The sequence below is a fragment of the Clavelina lepadiformis genome, chromosome 7 (genome assembly GCF_947623445.1).
Source record: "Clavelina lepadiformis chromosome 7, kaClaLepa1.1, whole genome shotgun sequence".
Lineage (NCBI taxonomy): Eukaryota > Metazoa > Chordata > Ascidiacea > Aplousobranchia > Clavelinidae > Clavelina > Clavelina lepadiformis.
The window spans coordinates 11,563,327-11,586,291 of NC_135246.1; the positions used below are offsets into that span (position 1 = coordinate 11,563,327).

At 34.6% G+C, this 22,965-nt stretch overlaps 3 protein-coding genes across 4 annotated transcripts; all 3 read right to left on the reverse strand.

The window, feature by feature from the left end:
* Window positions 1–3,331, reverse strand: LOC143464878 (ADP-ribosylation factor 2-like). Its single transcript, XM_076962914.1, has 4 exons — window positions 3,124–3,331; window positions 2,891–3,001; window positions 1,092–1,216; window positions 1–376 (listed from the first exon to the last, which is right to left on the reverse strand). Exons 1-4 carry the CDS (start codon window positions 3,269–3,271, stop codon window positions 215–217), a joined length of 546 nt encoding a protein of 181 aa, XP_076819029.1. The 5' UTR covers window positions 3,272–3,331; the 3' UTR covers window positions 1–214.
* Window positions 3,331–4,788, reverse strand: LOC143464877 (ADP-ribosylation factor 2). The gene is made up of 4 exons (XM_076962913.1): window positions 4,508–4,788; window positions 4,284–4,394; window positions 4,027–4,151; window positions 3,331–3,895 (listed from the first exon to the last, which is right to left on the reverse strand). The coding sequence occupies exons 1-4, from the start codon at window positions 4,653–4,655 to the stop codon at window positions 3,731–3,733; spliced, it is 549 nt and encodes a 182-aa protein (XP_076819028.1). The 5' UTR covers window positions 4,656–4,788; the 3' UTR covers window positions 3,331–3,730.
* Window positions 4,789–10,203: 5,415 nt separating this feature from the next.
* On the reverse strand, window positions 10,204–21,404 carry LOC143465501 (nostrin-like). 2 transcript variants are annotated; one of them, XM_076963829.1, is made up of 17 exons: window positions 21,270–21,404; window positions 18,842–18,905; window positions 18,113–18,198; window positions 16,112–16,258; window positions 15,940–16,021; window positions 14,836–14,898; window positions 14,522–14,617; window positions 14,298–14,432; window positions 14,102–14,191; window positions 13,637–13,756; window positions 12,546–12,710; window positions 12,324–12,452; window positions 12,118–12,208; window positions 11,931–12,005; window positions 11,562–11,744; window positions 11,389–11,475; window positions 10,204–11,240 (listed from the first exon to the last, which is right to left on the reverse strand). In XM_076963829.1, exons 1-17 carry the CDS (start codon window positions 21,341–21,343, stop codon window positions 11,128–11,130), a joined length of 1,800 nt encoding a protein of 599 aa, XP_076819944.1. In that variant the 5' UTR covers window positions 21,344–21,404; the 3' UTR covers window positions 10,204–11,127. The 2 variants fall into 2 exon arrangements, with proteins under 2 accessions (XP_076819944.1, XP_076819945.1); XM_076963830.1 differs by lacking the exon at window positions 21,270–21,404 and adding an exon at window positions 19,703–19,719.
* Between the last annotated feature and the right edge of the window lie 1,561 nt (window positions 21,405–22,965).

The window sequence follows — 22,965 nt, forward strand, 5'->3', positions numbered from 1 at the left end:
TAGGGAACACAACCAAATTTATTTGCATTAGGCAATCCTCACAAATTGTAAATCAGACAAAAATAACAAGACATAAGTTAAAACAATGAAGTCAATGATACAATGGCACTAATCACTGTAACTTCTGGATATGTATATCACAGTCCAGGGATCAGCGTTCAAAATCCTAAATAATATGTGCAAGCAGCAAGAAAGTGCTGGTGGATCTTAGCAATCACTTCATATTTTTCAGAGTGTTGGACAGCCAATCAAGTCCCTCATACAGGCCATCTCCACTGGTGGCACAAGTTGCTTGAATGTACCACTGGCGATTACGCATGTTAGTGAGACCAAGTTTCTCTGAAATCTCAGCAGCAGCACAAGCATTGGGAAGATCCTAACAAAAACATAAACGTTTAGTACTGTAACATAAAGTATACACAGTGGAATTCGCCTATATCGACACCTCAAGGGAATGAAGAAAAAGTGTTGATGTAGGCAAAATGTCGATATTGATGAATCAATATAAATTGTTCCTAAATTCCGGTTTTAGTTCAATGTAAGGGCCGGATAAGGGTTAAATGTGTACTCTAATCAGCACTACCGTTTAATTTTATGATTTCGCGTACATTACGGCAAAGAACAACACAAACAAGATCGTGAAAAATAATGGTAGTTGTATTTATATGTAATACGCACGCAAACGGTACTGATGCGGAGGAATATGGCGCTACTACTTAATTATGTCAAATACGACTAGGCAACTTAAACCATCATACGATAACTCCATAAAGTCGTAAGTGGGAATACGTCCCGGGAGTGAAAACAAGAGCTACAACTGTCACTATAAAGTATAAACGAACAAAATGCTCTGGGAGATCAAAAAAGGTGTCGAAATAGGTGAACTTTCGATATAGCCGAAGTCGATATAAGCGAATTCTACTGTACTAGCAACAAATAATGAAAACTAATGGTCATGATTTCAAAAAAACAATTTCGGACCTCAATATTGTTTGTTTTCATGCTTTTTATTTTTTTGTTTTGGTTCACCGATAAAAAAAACTTGATTCTTGACAATACAAACTCATATTAGGCATCTGAGAGATAATTACCTGTTTATTTGCAAAGACAAGAAGGACAGCATCTCGTAATTCATCCTCATTGATCATCCGATTTAACTCATCACGTGCCTCACTCAAACGCTCTCTATCGTTGCTATCAACCACAAATATCAACCCTATAGTGGAGTGAATAAAATAACATGCATTATTTTAACATGGAATCCATTCATGTAAAAACCATAACCTAAATACTTATTAAAATAGCACCAAGTTGAATATTATCTAACTTTACATGGCATGTCTTGACAATTTTCTGTTTATTTTAACATTGTTTGCAAGCAAAATCGGAATAAGGTGGAAACTAAAAAAGTAACTTGTTTGAGTATTAATTTGGTTATAAGTCATATTAACTGTTTAAAATTCAGGAGTTCATCTTTTTTAGCAATATTCCGTTACTTAATTCGTATATTCACCAAGCCCAACACAGAGCCCAAAGATATGAAGCTATCAAGTATATCATCAAATTGTCAGTTCAGTTGTGGGGCAGTTAAAGTGCCGAATTTGCAATGATGCAGCTTGAGCTGGATACTCAACTGCGCTGCATTGTTGTTGTTGTAATGCTTTTAGGCAAGACATTAAAAATCACTCGCTCCTTTATTAGTAGTCCTGGTGGACAGGCCCAAAAAACCTAAAAATCTTGCATTCTTTGGGAAAAACTTCTTGGAAAACAAGGTCTTAATCATGGCTGGAACCTCAAATTTCTGGCCAATCTTAAGCAATGTTTTCCTCAGCTAAAAGTTGAATCTTTCAATACTAAAATACCACATACAACAAGGTGTTGTAAAATTATATACCTTTTGTAATGACATAATTGAAGGTAATTTTGATGTCACCATCACTAAGCAAAACTATGAGATAACTGGCGCTTTATTCAAAATGTGTTTAGCATATCTGGTATGCAGAGCTGTGCATGAGAAATTGAGCAAGCTCCTTTGTTTTAGGAGCGATGCTCTTCTTTCAAATTTGAAGCGATGCCATGAGCACGCTCTTTTCCAAACCGTTACGCACTCGTATCACTTTTTCACACAAACACAAGGTTGCGATTCCTGCAAACGCACGAAATGGATGTAAGTGGTTGGATACAAAAATCCAAGTTTCTGATTTCTTTGACACTGATTTTATTTGTTACAACAATCATTGGACATTTTACTACCACTGGTAATTTGTTTCATGTTTCCGTTATTTTTATTACTTAAGCAATACATGCTTTGCTTTAAAAGTGAATAATGTTAAATTCATGAACCTAGAGTTTACAAATCATGTCAAATCCCTCCGTGACATAAGGCTTGCATAATTTTGGCCTGCTAGTGTAGTTTTATATCTTAATGGCTTCTGTTTTTGGGGTGTTGGTAAATTAACAGCTCTATTGGTAAACTACATATACACATGTCAGTGTTGGCAGGAATATAGTGACTCATTATCCTCACAAAAATGGGTTAGTTGCTAGGCTTTCTATACCTTATAAACTTGCCTAGTTTTGAAAATAATTTTGATCAAACCATTAAATTGTTATAGGAATATGCAATTAGGACCAAATTTATATTGGTGGTAAAATGTAGCTTCCAGAAGCTTAGTACCTACTTCCACCTGCATCAGCAATAAGAAAATTACTTTAATAATCACCATATATGCCACACTGTGAGGACATCGCAGGCACAAAATAAAGCAATACTTCACTGCATGTTAGTTATTAAATTAATGAATGTAACATATATATTAATTATATAATTGATATACACGGGCCTATAATTATAGGCTCATGTTAAAGTATACTCAAACAGTAAACAAACCTTGGGTATTTTGATAATAATGTCTCCAAAGTGGTCGAATTTTGTCTTGGCCGCCCACGTCCCACACTGTGAAGCTGATGTTTTTGTACTCAACAGTTTCAACATTAAAACCTGTGAAAATTAAACAATAGGAAAATACATTCAACATGGCGTATTTAATACTTTTTTAATTGAAGTATCAGTTCAGGTTATAGATTCCTATAGTATAGATATTACTATAGAATAAATCTCACCAATAGTAGGAATTGTTGTCACTATTTCACCAAGCTTTAGTTTATATAAAATTGTTGTCTTTCCTGCAGCATCCAAGCCAACCATCAAAATGCGCATCTCCTTTTTGCCAAATAAACTTGAGAACAACTTTGCAAATGTGCCCCCCATTTTCAAAGGGCAAACAACAGTGTTTGATTAACTATATATGTGGAAAGATCCTACACAGCCTACACGGAAAAATATAAATATACTGTTGAAATAAACTAAACCGACATAATCAAACAAGCAATACATCAGAGAAGTAAATGCTTTACACAACAGTAGATGTACACAATCAGTATATCTCAACAAAAAACTGTGAACTAATGCATATTAGCAAAGTACTGTAATAACAAAGATGCAGCAAAAAAGTAACAGAGGAGCTAAGGTCATTGTATTCTGAATACAAAGCACCATCACATATCTTGGTAAATTCATTTCAAAGTTGGCATTACAAATCAACTGCAGCAGCATAACTACACAAACAGAGTATCTTTGCAAAATAATGTCTATGTGCATAAGGTTTATATGCATTAGCTCCACAACTAGAATTAAGCAGGATTTTCATCAATGTGGGTTTCTTAAATCTCAGTTTTTCAGGTTTTTAAGTTGATTTGAAAGCCAGTCTAAACCTTCGTAAAGACCATCTCCACTTGTAGCACAGGTTGACTGAATGTACCATGTTCTTTGCCTTAAAGCATTCAAACCAAGCTTTTCGGTAATGTCAGCTGCACACAAGGCATTAGGGAGATCCTAATGAAACAATACAATACAAATTTAAAATAAAACATAAAGCTACTGCTCACTAAATTTCTAAACGTTACACAAGCTAAAATTTTCTTGCTAAGAACAGTCGGATTTAAACTGCATCCAAGTAAGCATACTTGTTTATTTGCAAAGATTAAAACCACCGCATCACGGAGTTCATCTTCATTCAACATTCGGGTGAGTTCCTCCCTCGCTTCAGTTATTCGCTCCCTGTCATTGCTGTCCACAACAAAGATTAATCCTGCAATTTCATTCAGAAATACAGAGATAAACGCAAATTATGATTCATTGATCAAAAGTTAATGTCGACACGTATGACGTATGATTTTAAAAACAGCGACAGGTGCCATTGCACTATCACAGACAAACATACCCTGCGTATTTTGAAAGTAATGCCTCCATAGTGGTCGAATTTTGTCTTGGCCGCCAACATCCCAAACTGTGAAGCTGATGTTTTTGTATTCGACAGTTTCAACATTGAAGCCTAAATTTTAAGTTGTTGTCAGGCTCATAAAAAATGTAAAAAATGATATCCCAAACATGCTTCAGTACATTATTGTATACGTATGTCAAGGTTTATGCACAATATTTCCATACCTATAGTTGGAATAGTTGTGACAATTTCACCCAGCTTTAATTTGTACAAAATTGTTGTTTTACCGGCGGCATCCAAACCCACCATCAATATTCTCATTTCCTTCTTCCCAAACAAGGTAGTAAACAGCTTTGCAAAGGTGCCACCCATTTTTACAATATATAACACCTAGTTTTATAAAACCTGACACTAGAACCAAGAGAACTCTCAAAAAAAGATGCACATATTTTTATCAGAAAAACTTCACAATTTTAACATTGTGCAAGTTATCACCTATAACAGTGATTCCCAACCGCGGCTCCAAGCTAGCCTTCTTGCGGCTCTCATTGACCCCTGAAAATCCCATAAAAGATCCATTTATAATAATTAGGCCGATTATTTTTTGACTTGTCAAGAAAGGTCAAAATTTATAGCGTTAGGTCAAAACTGTTTACAAACTTTTCATTTTACATCTTACAGTTACACCTTGTAGCATACTTAATACTGTTGTGAATGGCCCATTGTCTACTTATCGTGAATCATAAACCATTAAATGAAATAATTAGGTTGATATGGTGTGATGCTCAACACACCTCAATTGTTTTGTGTTATTTTTCTTGTTAGTGTTGCTATTCGTTGGTACAAAATTCTATTTTAATTCTAGTTTGACATTTTTTAAGCTTCTTTCCAGTTTATCATAACTGCACCATAACAGCCATGCAAACCTATTGTGGTGCTTTTCCAACATGGGAAACGTAGCCAGACAAGCTAGGGCTCCATGAGCTGCAGTGCACAGTAAGAAATGCTAGAAGCTCAAATGGTTTCAAGCAGTTTATTTATTAAAAAAAATTGTATTTTCAACAGCTAATCAATGATACAATTTCAAAAAACTTAAAGTAGATGAACTTCACAAACATGCCACGCAACCACTTTAATACACACAACTTCTAAAATATAATTCTAATAAATAGCGTTATTGCATTTCTTCCAATATAAGCTGCAGCTCTTATTTATTTGTTCAGTCTATTTATTGCGGACATGAGACTTACAGAATATAATAAGGTCTTAAGATGTAGCCCAATCCTACTGAAATAACCTTATACTGTAACTTGACCACAGTTGGGCCCAGCTCCGAACACTGGGCTACTGAAGCAACAGCTCGGACTGCAGAGTATGGCCGTTTTCGGCCAAATTTTTAGCCAAACAACTAAAAATGAAACTAAAAACTAACCAAAAAAGTGTGGTGCACAAAAATGCTTAGACCAAAGTGCGCAATTACACAGTTTCATATTCATTGTTTTGTATTTTATGTATTCAATCTTTGAATCAATGAAAAATTAAATGCAAAGAAGCTCTTTCCAAGTCATTAAGGGCAAAATAACGTACCTTAATTGCGGCACTGAAGCTCATGAAAAGTATTGAGTGCGCCTACGCCAAACTCTGCAGTCTGGGGCTACGGTACCGGTATGATAAGATTTCAAAGAGTGTGTTTACTGTTTACATTACAACATAATACTGTATTACCACGGACAAATTTTTTAATCTTCAGTGTAACACACAACTAAACATACTATCGTTACAAAAATACCCTCTACTTAGCTAAACGAACGCGTTTTTAACTCAAACTATGAGCCTTGAAATTCTAACCTGAGAATATAATTTTGAAGGCGTTGTCAAAAAACGGCAACTCTGCTCAGGAAGTAGGGCTTGCCACGTCACGAGACTAAATTTTATGACGTCATAAATGCAAAATATTTTTCGATGATAAAGGTGATAACTTGAAAATTTAAATATAGCACTCAAAACTTTGTTGAATCAAATTATAAAAAATATTATCAAGCTTATAACATTTTTAAATCAAGTTAAATTGAAGCAAAGTCGACATAAAAATATGCTGAAAGGCTGTCCAGTGTTCATTCAAAGAGAACAAAACATCCATGGCAGTGGTCTCTGTGATAATGTTCAAATGAAATTTTTTTTATATTCATGAAATTGTTGACCAATGAAACTGTTAGTTCATTCATTTTATTTTATGTGATTTCCTTCTTTCCTAACTGGCACACCACCTAATGGGGACACAGTATGCTTAATTTTAATTTCCATTGATTGCTATTGTTTCCATTTAATTACTATTCCCTTTCAGTTTGTGTCGTACCGGGACTTTAGATTGAGAATAAATGCGACGAATGTTAATACTGTAAGTTATTAAGTCATAGCGAAAAAGCTATCGTGAGTTTTGTACCTGATTAGTAGGGCAACCAGTTTTTTGACCTAAAAATTTTAAATTTTGACCTTAAAATTTGTAAATTTTGACCTCATTTTGACCTAAAAAGTTTAAATATTGACCTTATTTTGACCTAAAACGTTTAAATTTTGACCTCATTTTGAAAAACGCTATACTGATAGTCTCTACACTGTCTACAGCAACTTTCTAATCTAAAGCTGCATTTAAAAATGACAAAATGCTTTTCTAGTGTTGACTTTTTTTTCGTTTCTGCGTATTAAGATTGACAACTTGCAGTTTCAAATGCAATGCCGTCACATCGTGACGTCACCAAACGCGCTGAAAAGCCTTCCCTCTCTTTGTGGCTTTGGTTCTAAGTAAAATTTGCGGGACTGGAATTGTTTGCGGTACAAGAAAAGAGAAAAACGGAAGAATAATATTACAAAATGGTTACAAAATTACAAGTTTAATAGATTTTGACCTAAAAAAAAGACCTAACGAAACAATTTGACCGTATTTTGACCTAACGTAACATTTTGACTTTATCTGACCTAATAACTTCTATACCACACGTCGTACAAAGCTGAAACTTGTTTTGTGCTTGTTTCATAGCATTCTGAGCAGGTAAAAAAAAATTGACCATATTGACTTTTGGTTGCCCTACTGATTAGGAATCAGGCTCCTAGCCAGCATAGGACTAGGCTTCGCTGCGTCAAACCCAGAAAACTTGACTTTATGACATCAAGCAACAGTCATAATGGATTTTCGATTTTTTAAAAATTGATTTCATTGATCAATCTTAAATCATTACTGTAAACTGAAAAAGGAAGGGGTTCCCGACTTTGTTTGGTTTTCGTTTAGAACGTTTGGTAGTTGTGGCGCCACATGCTTCTAAAACAACTAACAACAAGTTTTGTGTTGGGTACTGGCTTAGTTTTGGCGTTCGTTAAGGTCTAAATTTCTTTTAGTTAACCATAATGTAGCTTTCGACTAACAAGTTTTCTCATTCTTGGATAATCAAATATACTTTAGGATCCAAATAATTACTCTACCCTTGGTTTCGCACTCATGGGTTAAACAAATCTAAAAGCAACCTGCAAAAGATGGAATTACCCGTACAGGCCATTGAAATTGTCATCCGTTTATTTGAATACTGGACGATTGAATACATTTGTTGTTGGCGACAGTTTTATCGACGTCATATTACAAATATGAAAGAAATTTACTACAGGTTCGCTAGGAATTTTACCGTCCACCTTTTCTGCTATATATTTTGTAATAAGCTATTTAGGCTACATGTCATTTAATGATCCTTATTTCTGATTTGGGTGGAGTCAGCCGTTTTGCAAAAGCATGGCCACGAGTACGAGTATATTTTTCGATAATGTTACAAAATATAGTTTAGATGTGCTTACTCTTTGCAACATGTGAACAACTTCGTCCCCATGAGAAAATTGCTTCTTTTTCTACTTCAGTAACTTCTTTAGCAACAAGCCCAGGGCCAAGTTCTTTTGTGGATTGAGACAGAAATAATTTCATTTTTGACTCAGTCACGAAAAAGATTTTCTCAACCATGTCATTAAACATCCAAAGATTTTTACTGACCGTTGGACTTTCTCCACTTAAGTGCAACAATAGGCCTACATCATCACCATTGTTATAATACAGCGTTCGAAGGATTTGTCAACCAATATCCTTGCATACTTTTTTTTCGTTTTCGGTCAAGGTTGTTGGTGCAATGGTTGGTTTTTTGTTTGAATTGCTCTTTCTTGAGCCCTATGAGTAGAGGTAGTAGTTCGCTTAAAACTGCTTTCGTACCAGGATTTCATGCATTATTGTGAAGCATAGCGATGTATCTTACAGTAAAATTAGGCAAGGTTAAATTTGAGTTAAATATGTAAAGTATAATCTTGCAAAGGTTCTCATCAAATTGCAGGTTATACGCATGACTTATAAAATCTAACACATTGCCGAAAGCTTTCATCCACAGAGTCTCCTGCTCATTCTTCTATAGTACAAGTTTAGTAGAGCCCATTGCTTCATTTGGGTGTTTTGTACTTTCATGGATATTCATCCCACGCAGTGTTGAAAATGACTTTGAGCATTCCTTATAGGCCTACCCATGTGCGATCCTCGGTCATTTCTTTGTCATCTATAATTTGGTTGAAAGCAATGTCTACACAGACTTCTGGCTCCATGCTAATACTCTCGATTTCCATAGCACACTTATTTACAAAACTCGAAAATTATATCTACACCTTTGTAAAATATTCATGAAGTTAAGACGATTAATACTGATTGGATAATACCTAGAACTCTCAACCTAATCAGGGTCGTGTAGAGCACAATAGGGGCCCGGGCCTGAAGGTAAATTTAGGCCCCTGCAAAAATTATGTAGCCCTATGCTTGTAATTCCTAAATACTGATTCAAAAACAACCAGTACGTACGTAGCTAAATTTACAAACTATGCAAATATTGTTCATGCACAACGTATTTATCTTAAAGCATAGGTTAAGTTGTGTGCAAAATCAAAAATCCAAACGTTTCCTCATTGAAAACTAAACTTGTTTGACTACATGTTAATGCTGTAAATTTTTCAAAAGATTTCGTTAAAAGAACCTTTAACCTTATAACGTGTGTCATCATTATCAAAATATGAGACGGAGTCGTAACCAAAAGAGCGGGTGCCGCAGTCTGCTGTTTTCCAGTAGCACCCAGCTACTGCTTGCTGCTCAGCGAGTGACTGGCTGCTATTGGTTACGTAATCAATAGCAGTTTAGTTTTTCAAACTTCCGGGTTTTACCATTTCTTTTCAGCTCGTTAATTGTTTATGAGCGTATGTCTTGTTATGTTGTGCTATAAAAAGGTTAACATCGAAAGATTCTTTTCGCGCTCCACACACCAATGGTAAAAATATTCGACACGTTACTGTAGTGTTTTGGTCGCTCATTATCCCGACTTTCGCTTTGTAGGTCACAAAAGAGACTTTTGGAAGTAGGCCTAACTATAGATCGCCCTCTGAAATTTTGCCTGCCAGGTGATTTCCAAATACGCACCTTCAATGTAAAGGTCCAGTTCAGCTCTGTGGGATAGGGAGTTTGTTGTGTAAACAGTGAAACCCCTTACGGATATACCTATGCTTCCAGTTAATCGAGAAAACTACTAAATTTCTACGACTCTAAATTGGTGTAGCCTACGCATAACAAAAATCAAAATTTCAGTTCTAATGTAGTTGAAATTCATTTAGAAATAAATTCCAAGTTGCCAAATAACCAACTTACCTTCATTTTTCGCGCCGCAAAATTTCATTACAAACGGTTATGCATAACCTTTTCTTCCTAAACCTCCATTCAATAAAGTCTATGACTGCAATTCAACGGCCCATCAGCAACATCCCCAATGAACGCAAGCGATATTTCAAACAACAAACTGCGTATGTTTACTGGTATCAGCCAGCATAGGTCAAGGGAGAAACCATTTTAGCTATCGGTATATCAGTTTCAAGATGGTTTAATTATGATGAAACGGTAATACAAGCCATATAGTAATCGACCATGAAATACACGCATTTACCAGTAAAAAAAGTTTACGCCACCAAGGCAGTGTTATAACGACACAAATTATTGAGCCACACAGTAATTCGTAAGTTTTCATCAAAGAAAATAGTTCTTATGACTATAACATTTTTTTGAGGTATGGACCGCCAAAATTGTTAAAGGCACAATGATGAAAGCAAAGAAAATGCACCATAGACACCAATGATAGTCCGACATCACTGAGAAGGTTGTAAAACCAACACGTTCACTGCAGCACCACCAAAACAAAAGGTAATGAAAATGATTGTATGACTTTCATTTGAATGCAACCTACAAATACTGAACTTACGCAAAACCTTTGGAAATAAGAAAAACTATCCTTAAGATTTTGAATAATGAAATATTCACAGAGTAAGGTTTATAGCAAGTTATGGGCTAACATGTTGGATCATTAATGTCCAAGTCGTTCTAAGTCAGAACTTAAGTATGGCAAGTTGCTACAGTATACATGGTATTATATACACAGTATTTAAAAGTGGTACTCAGCCTGATGTAAAAGTAGTAAGTACACTTAAATATAAACTGCTAAACTGTTTGAAATTGAGCACAAGTTTTATACAATCTCAATTCTAAAACACACATAAAAGAATTTTTAAAAATATTATAACAATAAAAAGTGCATATAAAAGAAGAACTACTGGTGAGAAAACTTGCAACCTTAATTACATGAAAAGTAGTCGATTATAAAATAATGCAAACAAAGAGTAGAAAATGTAAGTCCTCAACTCAAAAATGAGCTTACTATGATTAATACACATCACTTTTTGCATTACCAACGAACTGTACTATATAATACAACTGTTGGAATGGACGACATTCAACTCAAACACTGATTTCCACATCGACATAATTTGCTGGAAATAAACCAACTTTCCCATTCACTTCACCTCGCCACCAGTCATCAGCCCCCTTTTCAAACACTTTGATGACGTCACCTGCATAAAATGCACAGAACCCAGAATTTAGCTTACAAGCTAATATAAAATATCACGCAAGATTGACTATGTCACAATTTCCCATACTGCCAGTATAATCAAACGTTAGAAATCATAGTTATTACTTATTACGTTCCTCATAACATACCTTCATGAATCGACAATTCATCTTCCCTTGTAGCAGCGTAATCATATATCGCAACACAGCGACATAATTCATCAGCGTCAACGGATGCTGCAATAAGAATAAAGTATACCAGCTTCAAAAATAACTATGCATCTGTTTGACGTCTAATACTCTAATTGCAATCTGTAACTTACTATGACTATCTGGTGGCGTGAGTGTTGCAGGTGGAATAGTGTATTTGCTACTTTCTTCAGAAGAAAAGGAATGTTTTTTGCTTTCCCCAGATGATGAATTTCTACTTTCTATGGGGTTGGATGAATGTTTTTTTGCTGATGATGGTGCTGTGCCATTTCTTCTATCTGAAGAATGACGGCGATCTGAAAAGTTCTTCGGCATTAGCAAAACTCATTTAACTGGAGATCGCTACATTTAAACGACTGGTTTGAGTGTCAGTGAAATGTTAAATACAAATAAATATTTGATTGCTGTAAACCGAAATCAAACAAACTGCTTGCTCCTATTGCCACACATACATTCACACATAATTATTTAATTACATATACCACTGTCCGAAGATTTCTTTTTTGTGTGGGAGCTCGAAGAGCTGGAATGTGGTGTTGGCGCGTGATTCTTTGTTGCTAATTAAAACAGCAGAGAATGGATGTATGAAACGTATGAAATGGGTGTATGAGTTTAGTTCGTTTAAAGCCACTCATACGCTAGCGATTATACATGCATTTGCAAATTTACATTTGGTTTTAGAGCTTCGACTTTTGTTTGAATTTTTCATTTTCTCATCAGCTTCACCAGGTTGAAGACGCAACATGGAATATATTATTCCCTGTAAATGTATGCGGACAATTAGCCTTTTAACCATGTATGAAATTCAAATTCCACATGAGACTTGTTTCACCCTTAAAAGTGGTAAGTGTTATTATGTTATCTGCAAAACTAACCTGTTTGTCGGTATGATGCTCAATGTTATTCGCTAAGGGATGTTGCGGCTGTGCGTTGCCATCTAGTGACGCAAGAGTACATCCCAACTTGTATCGAATCACATCGAAAAACATTAAGAGGGCTGATGACTGAGTGAAACATTATTCGGTAAAGAAATGGCAAATCAGTGGAGTCGACGAATAAACTTGCTTCTTCAGTAAAAGTATATCAAATGCTCATACTTGCTCAAGTTTTGTAGTAAGGTCATCGTTAGAAACTTTTTCTAACCGAACCAAGCCATCTCTGTGCTGTCGCTCTTTCTGTGAGTCGCAGATGTAACGTTCCAGAAGTTTGCTCACGGAAGCACGGCGACGATCAATGCTCATCTGACAACTGAAGTTTTCTTGCTGTAGATTTAAAAGAAAGCAGTTACTCAGTGTTTCAATTAATATAAAGAATCGATATAGGTTAAAGCTAAACAATAGACAATTATTTGTTATACAATGTAGCAATGTGCCAAACTGAAAATAATGGATTCTTGAGAATATGAATAATAGTTTTGATATTCACGTAAATTAAAATCTGCCGACCTTACTCATTTCACTTCTTTAAAGTACCTGATGAGCAAATGGATCATGCATGAACCTGTCCCCTTTTTAGTCAATGATAAAATACTATTTATGCATCCTAGTAATGCACCGATGCCGATGTATCGGTCCTTATGAACATCGACATCGCCCAATGTTTATGACCTTTCACAAAAGCAACATTTCATACCATTTGTTATTTATCTCGGTGCGCGCCTTTGCTACCCATATGATACGCATACGCAGTGCATTTTTGTTTCAAATTTCGTTTTGGTCTGTCGGTCGATCTTTGTTAAGAGAGCTAACAAAGGACGAAAAATCAGTGTCAGAAAGGTCAAAGGTTACAAAACATCACCCCATGCATCGGCGACAAAGACTCGATGCCAACCATCGGTTAAGCGGCCGATTCATAGCTTTCCCATGTTTAACATCAACAATCCATCACCCTAACCATCACTAAAAAGGCAACGTTTTTCACTTATATGAAATTACTCACGTTTCTTACATCTATTTTCCTATCTTTATAATCAATCATAAAATGGAAATATTGAATTCTTTGCTCTTGTCTTTTTACATCATGCAAAATAACGAATTTGGCCCGAATTTGCTAACAAGATTGAGACTGTTGAAAATAATGATTATCATCGATATTTGTGTGAATGTTCGATTCTGAGTTTGATTTGGAACATCCCTAATAGAAAAACTTAATCAATGACGGAATGTGGGAAAAATTCCAAACTACTCACATAGTAATCGCATAAAAGTTGTTCAGCTGTGTAAGGTGCACCGCGAAGTTTTTCACTGACAACAGAAACTTCTTTCGTTGCAGATAAATTTTCTGTGGCATCATCGATAGTTCGACACATCTACGCAAAAATCTGCCCTTTAAAAACTACGCAGTTTATCAAAGCTATAAATAAACTGAATTTGTTGGAAAACTGTTTCATTTAAAAGCTATTAAACAAGCATAAATTGCAATACCGGTGAACTTACGATATCATCTTTATTCCGAAAATTTTTATAGTTTTTGGATATAAAGACATATGAATGTAATTGTACTGCAGCAGTGCATACTACAGTAGTACTTGCATAATAACACAATTTAGTTTGTATATAAAGAAAATAGAAATCAATTATTTTTTTACAAAATATTCAAAAAATGAATACTTCGCATTGTATTACCACCCCTTAAAGTAATTACTATAACAAACCGTCTTCATTCTGCTGGGTATTTCGTACAAATTATCAGCATATTTTCTAAGAACACGACTCAGCTCTCGAAACCTGTCACCATCCATATCCTGAAATGTCAAATCAATTTGAGAACCAAGAATCTATTGCTCTCTTGTTTCTACGAAGTATATATACAGAGAACGTTTGTGTAAAATGCAAAGCAAACGCACCAACCTCAAATGCATCACAGCACTCAAAACTGGCAGATTCAAAATCCTGTCTACTTCTTTCCAATTGGATAAGAGAATTGTAATATTCTGCATCCGCCCGAAATACAATTTCTTCTTGTTTCAATTGCTTTGCAACTAACTGAATAGTTTAATTTGATAAATATAACATGTAAAATGTTAGGAACTAATCGTACAATATAGCAGTTTACACAAAAAAATTTTGGTTACTTTTTGCTGATCTTTGTCTGTTTTTGGTCTTGGTCCATGTATTTGGTCTATCATGGATTCATTTTCCCTGATAATAGTATGCAGACGCCTTTTAACCTTCAAAATTTACAACACATATTTATAATTTTATGAAATGTGTTTCTTTTTGTCAACACTGTGAGTAGCAAAATTACAGTGAGCAAGCCACTTTAATACCCTACCAGTAATATCTAATAACCAATTGCACATAGCATATGGTTAGCCATGAGCATGTAAATAATGTAACCATAAAAGTTAAACACAGCACAATATTTACATATCACACATTTAATTACTTTTTGGTGTTCATTGTATCTGTCTGTCCACGTTTTCCCTGTTCCTTCTACCTGCTGCTCCATCTATAATGTAAACACAAATATAGTGCTCCCTATACTTTCAAATTACACCAGTTAATGTCAAACATTTATGTATGTCCTCATCTCATAACTGAGGTACTTAAAGTGAGGGGCAAGTCCAAAAACAAGTTGATCTAATATGAAAGAACACTACTCATTGAATATTCTGGTAAAATAGTTTTGAAAAATAATTCGTGGTTCGGTAATTATAAGCAAAAGATAATCGCAAAATTGGCCTTAATTGTGACATAGATGAAGGCTCTTGTGATGTCATAGGTAATAACTAGGGCGATTATTTTTTGACCTAAAAAACGAAAGTTTTTGACCTAAAAATTTGACAAATTTTGACATTAAAAAACTTTTTGACAAATTTTGACGTATGAAGAACTCAAGTAGTTTTTAATTTTTTAAATTACTTAATTTTAATTTAATTACGCATTATTGTACAAAAAGTTAAAATTTATTGTAGTAAAGAAGGGCAAGGTTACTGCTGTATAGATTTCTCTCACTGCCAACAGTTTAATAGGTGACAGCCTACAGTCCAACAACGGCAACCAGTAGGCCTACAGTATCATTTCTGACAAGTAGGTTATCCGGTCCATAACATAGCATAACTTCACAGATGCAAATGATTGGGCTACCGGATTTTTCTGTTTAAAACAATCGTAATTTATTCAATTTCAATGCTTTACGTTGCTAATCTCTTCACATGGTGCCTAATTGGACATAGGCTAAACCCCTATAGCCTACACTTCTGACAAGTTGATTACTGTGCAAGCGGCAGCATATTGTCGCAACTTGACTAATCTATGACATAACAAGACCCTTGATCTACATCACAAAGAAGGCCAAAAACTGAGACTTTTTGCCCTTTTCTTTTGCTGATAACTACCTAACCACGAATTATTTTTCAAAAATATTTTACCAGAACGTTCAGTTAATATTGTTCTTTAATATGAGATCAACTTGTTTTCGAACTAGCCCTTCACTTTAAGTTCATTAACTTAAGCAAACTTTTTCATATACATGAAAATAGATGCTTACCATTCTTCGGGGCTTAACTTGCTTTTCCGTTAGCATAGACAACGGTTTTATACAATCTTCAATCAAAAATTGACCAGTTTCACTAAACATTGAAAAACATATAAATCAGTAGTGACATTTAAGTTACGAGGTAGCTGCATATTTTTAGAACCATGTTAAAAGCTTTTCTTACTTGTGAAGTTCTGCTTCTTTTTCCATTTCAACACCAACAGTTTTCCAAGCATTGGTCAAACCGGAACCCAACAACAATGAAGTGGCCTTGGATATTCTTTGTCCTAATCTCCTTAAACCTTTTGCATAATACTGCTCCAATTGCGCCCTGACAATAAAAATATCATCCCATTCAAAATTTATGAAATCAAAGCATGCATGCATAACATCCATATGTTGCAAAGGTTATGTTATGCCTGTAAAGGTTATTCTTAAAATAACATGCACTAACACTGCAAAAGCATACAACTATTATGGGGTCAAGTCACTTTTGTATGCCAATATGAAGACCTGTAAAGGAAGGAGTAATGATGTCATAATCTCTCAATACACCATCTTGAATTGGAGCACAAAACTGAACCAGACACAATGTATCTAGTTGAGTAATGATTTAAAATAGTAGTGAAAAAATAGGTAAACGCTTGAGTATCAAAATGAACATAAAGAGTGTATGTATGGAAAGTGTGAAAGGCACACAAAAATATTTCCATGTATAGGCTATATAGGTCAGGATGCCAAATGAATTTCTATACTACTACAAACATTTACTCCACTTGATAATATTCCACTAAAACCTGAATAAGAATCACATACATTTATCAACGCTTTTATTCTATAGATATCGCCAAGGTACATTAAATACACAATTGTAAAAACACGTTTTATCTGTGATCGACATAATAGCAAGTCACTTCATTTTAAACTACCAGCCTATCAATATGAGGTTACAGAATCAAATATTTACATAAGCTTTTTTCATCCTATTGTGAATGCTAAATAGTGCCCTATCATATTAAATATGTCCTTCTGCGATAGCTCAATTGACTAACCAATTGAAGATTTCTGCTACGGTGTACAGTAGTTTGTACTGTATATTATGTACGATACATAGATGACCTATGATGGTATTGCTATGCATTCAACATTTTAATAGGTCTGACTGAACATGCCAAATTTAAATTGATCTTAAGGATCTATACGTGATTATTCATGTACACTACTATAAGATTCAAGTAATTTACATAAATTTATTTTAAAATACAAAATCAATAATAGTCACTTAAATTTTATAATTACTTTAAAACGGGCAAATAGGGCAATTATCATCTTTAATCGCAAAACTGTTAAAGTTCAACCCCGTACATTGTTCACATTCATTCAAATCTGACAATGATGTAAAAAAGACTTCTTGATTTATAGATTGGTTTGTTGCATTTTTTATCAGCATAACCTTATTTTAGTCAAACTTCAAACACGGTTAGAGCTAACAATTACATACAAACCACAATCATTTTTACAAATACAGTTATATGAGAATGATAATAATATTCTACAGTATTTAATGTTCTCATAATACCAAAAACAAGGAAAAGTACATATTACATTTAAATCACAAGTTAAGAAGCTTTAAGACTCTGGACATTTGGTTGATGTTGATCAACAGAAAAGCTACTTACACATTCTTATGCCTTGATGGGCCACAAAAATTAGGCTTAAACTTTTTATTCTGAAATTTTGAATTACAAGCCTTTTAGTCAATATCAGATCTGCTACATAATTTATTTCCAAGCTTTTTGACGGTTCATATTGGAAAACATGATTGAACTAACCGACAATCTTGTTTCACATAATTGGATTCAATTACATCAACGTTAATTGCCAGATTGGTCAAGGGCCTTTTTCTGCAGACCACACTTTGGGCAGCCTTAATCACTATGCACATACTATCTGTATAATTTGAACAGACCAAAAAATCTAACACTCAACCAACCAAACACAAGCATTGGACAGTATACACTCGTACATTAGTTAGTGCTTTTTTCCTTTGAACCTTTTATGAGGCACAATTACATTGTCTTTTTATTGATATATTCAACAAACCAAAAATCTACAATACATTCCGAATTCAATTATGGAGCCAGTCACTTTAAAAACCAGACATCCTATGCTACAAATACACAACCTTTCATTTAGTATATTAACAATCTCCCTTCCAAACTCTGTTCCTTGTCTGGAATACCTCTTTAATTCTTCAAATCCCACATTGCCCTAGAAACAAGAAATTGTTTAATTTAACAAGAGCCATAATATAAGCAAAAAGCAAATATTATTTTCTATGTGAACTAAACTTCACAACAGTTTTGTCTAATAGCAGGTCTGCAGGCTACTTTTGGTCCACCAAGCTATTTTATTTGGCCCACTAACATCTGTATAATATTGGCGTTATAACAGTTAAGTAGGTAACTCATAACAAAACCAATAGCAAGATGGCTAGATTTTGGTTATTTTGTTTGACGTAATATGGCCATGGCAAAACCTGAAATTGACGCCTGAGAATCAACAATTGTTAGTTCAGAAGTCAAAAACAATCCTGATATTGAAACTGCCTGTTGGAATAGACTCTTCACAATAAATAATATTTCCTTTAAATTAGCAACCAGTCACTTAGTGATCGACCAATCAAATTATTTTTATGGGGAATAATACCAATTGTAGTATAGTCAAAGAGGTCCATAACCAATATGTATTTTTTTGCAATAAACGGTTTAAAATAACAGAACCCTTTTATGTGGTCTGCTATAGAGTTAAGTTAGACCACCTTACGTTGGACCAGTACATAATTTACAACAGTGCACACCACCAATGAAGACATCAAGATTAAAAACTTGCCAAATTTTGCTTGATTACATACCATAAAAGTATTTCTATACTGTGTCATCATGTCATCAAATATATATCTGACACTACACCAAAACCTAAAAAACAAATAATATGGTCACATTAAACATATCTTTGATAGCTAACTAAACTACAAAGATGTACCAAACATTTCACTATAACCCATAATTGAATCAATTTAGTGAAATTTACAGTGAAAGTTGCTAACTTAGAGCTGAAGTGACTCATTACGGTATTTTGAGTAATCCGAATTGGCAAAGCATTTCATCAGAACAATTTAGCTGAATATATTACCGGTAGTTATAGCGACCATTGAGTTAACAAAAGTTTTACTGTACTCATACAAAAAAATATTTTCAAAACTTTTATGCTATGCTTTTACACTTGTAGCCTTAAGAAAGAATTTCTTTGGTGCCCTACATCATTTTGTCATCTACTAGGAAGGGGTATCAAATTCGCAAGCAAGATATTAATTGAATTTACAAAACGGAATAAAAGAGGGTCGGGTCATTCCATTTATAATCATCAATTTTTTTAAATTTTGTAACCACTGGAAAGGGATTTATTTGTTTTTGTATATGTGATAAAGATTAAATAATTATGAATATAGGAATAAAAAATTTTGAAATACCTCCACCAGTGACCGAGATACAGTATTTTGAAATTTTGGCCACTAGTAGGATTTTAGGTGGTGAGCGCAACTATTTTTTCACTTTACATGTTCATTTTTTGGTTGTAATTCTTTGCCTTGAAGGATTTTTACAATGAAAATATGTATTTTACCATTTTCGGACCAAAGAATTCATTTTTGAGGTTAAAATAATGACAAAACAAAGATTTAGATGAGAAATAAGGGTTTGAAAATTGTTCTCACATTTTTCTAATGCTCCGATTTTGGGTAGTATTTGGAGTATATGCGATCAAAAAAATCTTGCCACCCAAAACAAGATGTCGGCTGTAATCTGAAAAGAGTCTATTTATAAATGACCAACTCAACCAACATGTAACCTGAGTAAACCTTTTCCGTCAAGTACACGCTACTTCAAAAAAGCACACAGAACAAATTCAGGTCTTGTCAAAATTCTAAAGTTTTATTTTAGTGAAGATGCTTAATCATTGTATTTTGGAAAACATATTTGTAGCAAATAAAATAATTAGGCTTTCTGATAGAGAAATTACACTCATATTAATTAATATGTTATCATATCATACCTTATACTGTATGTTATCATATGTCATCATATCATATTATATTAATATTTAGTAATTACTAAAACCTATTGCATGAAATACCCAAATATGGCATGTAAAATGTTACAGAACTGACAGAGCGCCTGCTATTGAATTTAATGCCAGTGGCCAGAAAGACCAGTATATATGCAAAAAAATACAGAATGTGAAATACAGTCAAGCCTCTTTCATTAAAACCCCGAAAAAAATATCCTCGCTATCTGACATGAAACTGCTAGGCACAGATTTCTTCCTATACATTTCACCTCTTTAATCCAGAACTTTCATTATCCAACTCTGACATGACAATTTAGAAATAGATACTGTATATGCCGGCATATAGGGCCACTTTTGAGCTTGTTCAAATCATCTCAAAATTAGCAGTTGGCTTATATGCCAAGTATCATATAAAATGTTTCCTAAAAAAATTTCACTCTGACAGCATAAAACCATTACTGCTGATATAACTGACTTACTGTAGGTTGTTCATCCTTAACCAACGCTCAATAAACATTGCATCAAGATAGTTCTTGATTGCAGTTACAGCATTGCACTTTCACCATTTCGCATGAGTTTACTTGGCCATCGTAGTCGTTGCAAGTTGTCAGTATAGGCAATTTTGCAGGACGTTGTATAGCCATTGATAACGATTACATTATAGAATGTCTTTTGTTTGAAAGCACAATGCATTGTTATGAAGTTGTAGTATTGCCAGGGTGAGCGAATTTCACAGACAAATACTTCATGTCGCGGTGTCCAATTTGTCTATTGTAGTCAAAGGCCAAAATGTGGCATGGGCTTATACGACGAGTAGACCTAGATAGGCTAAAAGCAGTATTCTGGACCCAAAAACCGGTAGCCTAGTAGGCCTATCCACCAGCATATACGGTATGCCAAATTTATAGAAAAACAATATCTAATCCTGATTACAACAAGTGCTACATATTTATTCAAAAAGTTTTCATACTTGTCACGCTTAAATGTTATAGTTTTAGCCGCAGCCATTGATCAATTTTTCTAAAATCTTTTCATAGATCGATCAATTTAGACGTAATTGGATCTTTAAAACATTTTTTTCTTCACGTCTAAATCTAGTGTAGTTCTAAATACATGCTATATGTAAATTGATTCAATTCAGTAAACAAACAAGTAAAAAGCTATGAATGTTTCACTTGTTTAAGATGCCAGTTTCTCTGAGTTGGCAGTTTTACCTGTTCTCTTTTGGGTGTCTACTAAGACAAGTTTTGAAAATTTGGCTTGCGTGAGAAACGCAATTTTTTTGCATAGTTTCACATAATAGGCCTAACTACAGCTAGGCCTACTACAACAAGCTTGTCAACCCAATCCGCCCACACGAAATGTGCAAGTTTGTAGCATCGCGTTGGAAACTTAGAAATGGACAAGATTAATTTACGGAATGAAGAAACTGAGGAACGCAACACCAAATTACGGAAACTAAAGAATGATGGAACATTTTCAATATCGTTAAAGGATCGATGCAGAGATGATTACTCATCACTTCAGCCCCGGTTACCGTCAGCGGTTACAGATCCGGTTACCATTTTTATATAGTGTTATATGATAATTTTTATCCTGGGCCGATTGTTATTTGTAACATATTTTTAGTAGGTTTTATATTGCCCGAACTTGAAACTGTTTACCAGGTAGACTGAACCTTAGCAAGCGTTGTTAATGCCTTGCTCAAAGTGAGCATTCCAACGGTAGCGCAACTGGTTACCGAACACGGACCGCTTTATTGCGAGTCATGCGCTCTAACCACTTGGCTACTATATAATTCCCGGTCAATATATATTTTCTTTTTTTGTAATTTTGCTTTTTCCAGAATTTGGTGTTGTATGGTAATGGTATAACCTTTACCTTCGGAATGAGAAATTTGTGTGTTTGCCAACTTGTTAGAAATTTGGAATTTGTTCACCAGGACCACTGAAACTTTTGGAAAATAAAGGAGATTCTTATTACAAGATTAGTGTGACATCTCAGCTTAATTGGTTCCTACAGAAGAAGAGTTGTCTGCAAAATGAGCAAGTTCTGTTGTAAAAGATAAAGGCAAGTAAAAATAAGAGAAGGTAATGACACTATCTAACTACGAATTGTTATAGAACATTAAGAATAAGCTGCTATTAATGCATTTTTATCGACAAAAAGCCTACACATAACGTTATATTTTCACATGGCCCAAATAACCCGGCTACTTCAATTTTTGATTTTATTTGCATTTTGTACTTACGCCAGACGGGAAAATTCGCGAAATCTGCGGCGATTTCTATTTCTGTCCAAAATGAGGGAATATAGAGCTATAGCCGGGGGGGAGGGGAGGTACAATGGTTGGGACATGTGTCCCCGAGCGCAACTATGTATGTGGGGCTAAACTAAAGGAAACCAAAACTTTTCGTTATAAATCTACTTACAAAAAGGTAAATGTGCCCAGTGGCGATTAAGTATAATTCTCTCATCTCTAGTTTATATTAGACGCTACAATAATGTAGGCCTATATCGTAGCCTAGTTGTTTCCAGGTGGCCAAAATGCAGCCTTGTAAAAGTAAAATTTTAGATTGCTGTTAATTATGAAGTCATCAATATGATTCCCCGTCAGACTGCGTGCTGCTCACCGTAGCCTATTAAGGGCCGAACATTAGGCCATGCTCCTTTACAAACACAGTTTCGAACCCCATTGTCGCTTTGGGACCTTTATGCCTTTTCGTTCATTGCATTTCTTTGTGTGCGATTGCTTACCAATCAGCTTTGATTTAAGAAAATGGACTGGACTAGCTTGGACTAGCGTCAGGACTCAGGAGAATAAGAGATATATGACCAACGTCTAGCTTTCGTTTTGACACCAAATGGCAAAACGCCGTTGACAGCAAAATATGGGTATCACTAAAATCT